Raw genomic sequence first — 5,236 nt, 5'->3', positions numbered from 1 at the left:
AGCTACAGAAGGAATGCTAAGCACACTTATGGTTCAAAACAGTATTCTGTTGAGTATGTGGTATCTGTACAGTAAGAGACAAAATACAAAACATATCTCTGTCACATGTTAATGTCATTGTTGTTCACTCTTTGTAAAATAATTAATTCTTTATCTATTCAAATTATACAGTATGTTGTATAGTAAATAGTATTTTCTGGTGTAGCACCCTTTTCAAACATACACAGTATTTACAGTGTAGGGAAGTAAACACTGGTTTTACAGCTATGATACAATTATTTTGCTACTTGCTATTACTGTGCAACTTGATTTTTTCTTTTTTGTGATGATTTATATCCAAAACAAACGGAACTGTTTAAAAAAAGGTTTTCCTGTCCCCAAAGCACTTGCACAGCATCAACATTACAATAGGTTTCCTTAGGAGTGACCACAAAAGTACACAGTGATTATTTCTACAACACTTAAAAGGTTGTGATTTAGTGTAAACACGTACAAAAACCTCATGCTGAATAAAACCTTTTCTTTTGAAGTTATTATGATATGTACAATGACAGGTAATACTGACAGTTGTCACAGATACGGGGCTTTTTCAAAATCCAGCTATATTAGCTACTACGTCTTCTGAAGTCTCTGGTAATTTAATACGTTACTCCTTGAAAACAGAAGTTATCGATGTTCCCTTGTAGAAAATGTTCCGGGCGTTATCAGGACTGTTAGCTCTCTCTGGAATCAGGATGATATTTTGGCCTTTTCTCCGCAGCGTGGACTCGCGACTAGAGGTGACTGATGGGGTTTCTGAAGCGGTCTCCCCACCTCCTCCTCCAGATCCAGAACCACTACCATCCCCCGGAGTGACCCTTATGGTAGAGAGGCCCTGGGGGTGGAGCCTCTGCTCTGACTGGCCAGTGTTCTGGGTGTGAACAGTAACTATGGGTTGGGTGCTAACGGTGGCAGTGGTGGTAACGATGTGATTGGCACGTTTCCTGTCAATGGACCCTTCACGTATCGAGTCTGAGCTTTCTGAGTCTCTGTTTAGATCGTTGAGCTCGAAGGACTGCCTCAAACTCCCGCCTCCTGCTCCTGATCCTCCTCCTGCTCCACTTGTCCCTGCACCTCCACCAGCTCCAGTGCCATGATCCAGGGACCGCCACCTCCATGATCCGCTCCCATCTGTGGCTGGGGCTTGAATCACAGGCCTGTTGTTTTCAGGGTGGGCTTCTATTCTGACAATTGCTCCGGTACTCCCAGAAATACTGCCTGTGTTGCTACCCAGTGAGCTGGGCCCTGTGGTGCTAGTGGGGTCTTGGTCAGTCCTATAGCGAGCAGAGCCCTGGCAACCCCCAGTGGTGCTGCAGCCAATGCTGCTCTCATCTAAGCTCTTGGAATGGGTCTGTAGTAGGCCCTGCTGCTTGGACATAGCAATCACCTGCATGATTCGTGGCTGTGTGTTTTGTCCATTATCGTTAGTCCTGCAGGCTGTAGTCTTCTCTGCAGCCTTTTGCCAGTTAGCCTGAACTGCGCTATTTATTGGTGACATCCCCTCATTTCCTCCTCCCACCCCCATTCTTGGGGAGGCAGTGTTGTAATTCTCATGAGCTTCCTCTGGTATGTGGACCAGCTGTGAAGACCCAGGTCTAGACTGCATAGCTATCCTGGCCCCTCCTGTGATGCCACTACAGTTACTGGGCAGGGTGGTACTAGCACCTGTGACCAGTTTGGACATGTATGCATGACTGTCAAAGCCTCCATTCAGGCCCATAGCAGAGGGCTCAGAGCTGGATCGGAGCTCCATGCTGCCATGGTGGTGCGGATGCTGGGAGGACTGACCAGATGACGAGTCTACAGAGGAGGAAAAGGAGTCTGGGACCTGCAGGGAGCATTTGTGGTTGTTCTTACTTTTCCATTGAGACAAAAGCTGCTTTGAGCGGCTGGAGTCCATGGAGGCATGGTGGAGAGTGGCAGCGTGACGTCTGGCTGCTTCCTCATACGCTGCCATCGCCTGGGGGGTGTGGACCCGAGGAAGGGTATGGCTAAAGGTCACCATGGCATCTTTGCTCTGAGGGCTGCGGGGGGAGATCACTTCAACGTCTGCGCTTGAGCGCTTCATACTGTCATCAGGCCTTTGCTGTTGAATACTTCGGTGGAGGAGGCCCTCAGAGTGGGATGTGGGCATGCCAGGCTCCCCAGCCATGCTGGCTTTCATTTGCAGGTGGTGGAGTACGGCCTCCTGGCTAATGTGGGGCAAGGAGCAGGGAGGGCGATGTAGCATTGGAGGGGGGCTAGCACTGGCCTCTTCACTTGGCTGAAAATTTCCAACCGCATACAACCCCTGGCAACAGAGGAAACAGAGAAACATTAAATACTGTACATTTTACTTGATGCCTAATTTACCTGATACCTTTGTCGAACCATTCCAAACAGATTTACATAAAAATCTGACCTTACAGAATAATTTAAAGAGACAACATTGGGGATTCAATTCCACTATTCAAATTTATTAAAAAAAAAATTCTAAAGTGGTGACAAAGTGGTGGACCAACAAAAGTGGCTTGTTGGTCCACCACTTTGGTGACTGAAATATCTCAGCAACAGTTTGATGGATTAATGTGAAATTTGGTACAGGTATTCAAGATCCCCAGAGAAGGAATTTTGTGATTTTAGTGATCCGTTTTACTCTAGTGCCATCAACAGGTTTGCATTTTTGGTTCAAGGTAAAAAGTCTGTCTGGATTACCATGACATTTGGTGCTAACAATTCATCAGTGACATTCATGGTAATTTATGAATATTAATACTACATACTAAACTGTTCATCCCCTGACTTTTCAACTAATGTGGTCATCATGCTAACATTTTCAAACTGTCCAGTACTTTGGTTTATGACCAATTACTTCCAAGACAAATAACGTTCCCATCAGTGTCAGCTGTATTTAGTTTTTAGTGGTAATTAACAAATGTTGTATGCCAACATACTAAGCTATTATGTTGAACACTACCTAACTTCAGCATGTTAGCATTGTCATTGTGAACACTTTAGCTAAAAGCTCTGGCGATAAGGACTTAAGTCTTGTTTCTTCATAGAGATTAGGTTCAATTGTAAATCTAAATTGCCCGTATGTGTGACTATGAGCGTGAACGGTTGTTTGTCTCTATGTGTCATTCCTGTGATGAACTGGCGACCTGTTCCTCGCCTCACGCTCAATGTCATCTGGGATCAGCTCCAGCCCCCCATGACCCTGCAGAGGATGAGCAGTTATAGATGAGGGATAGATAACAGGACTGGCTCCTACCAGGTACACAGCAATAGCACCTCCAAGCAAGAAGCCCAGGTAGACATCAATGGCATGGTTCTTGTACTGAATAATCCGGGTCAGACCACAAATGATGGCGCAGATAATGAAGGAGAAGACCAGCAGTGGCTTGAGCAGCTTGGATGAGTCTGTCAGAGTGCTGTTGAAATACATCTATGGACACAAGACACATTTACTGATTTTTATTTCTATTGTCCTTATGATTACTGTTTTGTGTGCCATCACCCTTCCAATACAGAATTATTTGGCATTTATCTCCAATCATTTCTTTTGGGATAGATTAATATGTCAGTCAAGTCATTCCACAGGCACCTCAGTATATTTACTGGGAGTCAGTATTTATGCAGAGACTACCACATTAATCTTATTTATGTAGTTTTGACTAATAAATATCTCAAAAGATACTTAGAAGATTTCAATTTAACACAATGTGGTATTTACATGCCTATCCTTGTTTTGGTACTAGTTTATGTTCTCTCTTGTCATGTCAAAAACCAGTTGTTAGCAGCAGTGTTGAAATATTTAATCCGTCTGATGTTGACATTTGCAGGTGAGTTTTCAATGTCCTGATCAATGTGCTACAGTTAATTATGTAGCAAGCCAACCGATGAAGAAGGCCACCTCATCTTTTTTCCTTCTTCCTGAAAAGTTAACATTTTAGAGATGAGTGGAAGCAAAACTAGCGTAGAGAAAAGAAAAATGTTAATCTTGGCTAATTCCATCCTCCACCACTTAGTGTTTCACTTTGTTAACTTCTACCGTATCATTGGGCTCTTCATGGGAGGGTGAGCAGGGTTAAGTGTTCGCGTGGGCTCAAACCGTTACTCACCGAAACATAGACAGCGGCGAAGGATGCAAGGGTAGCATGCTGTGATGGGAAGGATTTTCTGCAAGAGATGAACAAACAGAAATAGACTCAGCCAGCGTTCACATCTGTATATGTGAGTCAACAGAGGGTGGAGAGAGGGTTTAACCACAGCGAGCAAAACACAAGGATAATGAGATATATCAAACATCACCCTGTACACACAGTGTGATCTACAGTCATTTACTGCAGTAGCAGCAGAAGCTTGACTGTGTGCTACCAAATGAAAGTGAACCTGTGGCCCAGTTTCTCACTGAGCTCCAACCTAATGGCCTACTTCTGACAACTCCTAGTGTTCACTCCCCCAACCAGCCCTCATCTTTACTCCTGACTCTGCATGTGTGTAACTGTGTGTGTGTGTTTTGGTGCATTCATGCAGTTGTACATATCTGAGTGTTTGTGCACTCCTCCTTAAACCAGCATCTATGGAGTCATAAAAATTTCATATATGAAAACTGATAGCACTGCTTCTGAATGAACTGACCCACTTTTAGCACTGAATTAACCAACATGAATATAGTTGTATATATTAGTATGCATCTGCTATTATCAAGGATCAAGGAAATGTATTTTGTATTTTGCAACTCAAGGTTGTACAATGAAATGAAAGTTTGCAGTTCCTTCATGCTCCACACATAGAGATAAGAAAGAATAAGATAATTAAATGTATATTAAATATAATCAATAATCAATAATCTTTTGAATTTGCGTCTGGGGGAATGTAAACAGCACTAACAAGATAAGGATGATAATATGGTTGCATCTTCACATCTCCACTTTGACTGTGTGATGATTGATAATATTCCCTATAAACCTCATTGCTTCCTGTTACACTGTGTGCACTTCTTTTCCCTGCCTGTTGTTAAAGTTATTTAGCCATTTTTGACCAACTGGTTCCAGGAATTAAGGATCGAAGGTGGGACAAAGTCTTTGTTTTGCAAGTCACAAGAAAGTTTCAAGTCCCAAGTAAAGACAGGCAAGCCCTAAACATTGAGTTTCAAGTCATAAACAGTCACAATGCACTCTTCACCAAATGCAATGCCATTTTAACAACAGAACAA

General features: G+C 43.1%; 1 protein-coding gene across 1 annotated transcript in view; it reads right to left on the bottom strand.

Moving 5' to 3' along the window:
* Nucleotides 1-604: 604 nt before the first annotated feature.
* LOC118321806 (phospholipid phosphatase-related protein type 4) overlaps nt 605-5,236 on the bottom strand; it is a 24,426-nt gene continuing 19,794 nt past the window's right edge. The window contains exons 5-10 of the mRNA XM_035653326.1: nt 4,140-4,197; nt 3,290-3,463; nt 1,294-2,329; nt 1,141-1,233; nt 965-1,077; nt 605-898 (exon numbers count right to left, since the gene is read on the bottom strand). Of these exons, the coding sequence (XP_035509219.1) occupies nt 647-898; nt 965-1,077; nt 1,141-1,233; nt 1,294-2,329; nt 3,290-3,463; nt 4,140-4,197 (1,726 nt within the window). The 3' untranslated portion in view covers nt 605-646. The remainder of the gene's footprint in view (nt 899-964; nt 1,078-1,140; nt 1,234-1,293; nt 2,330-3,289; nt 3,464-4,139; nt 4,198-5,236) is intronic.

The sequence above is a fragment of the Morone saxatilis genome, unplaced genomic scaffold (genome assembly GCF_004916995.1).
Source record: "Morone saxatilis isolate NCDOM2014 unplaced genomic scaffold, NCSU_SB_2.0 Contig0, whole genome shotgun sequence".
In the NCBI taxonomy this organism is placed as follows: Eukaryota; Metazoa; Chordata; class Actinopteri; family Moronidae; genus Morone; species Morone saxatilis.
This window is presented reverse-complemented; position numbering and strand designations above follow the sequence as displayed.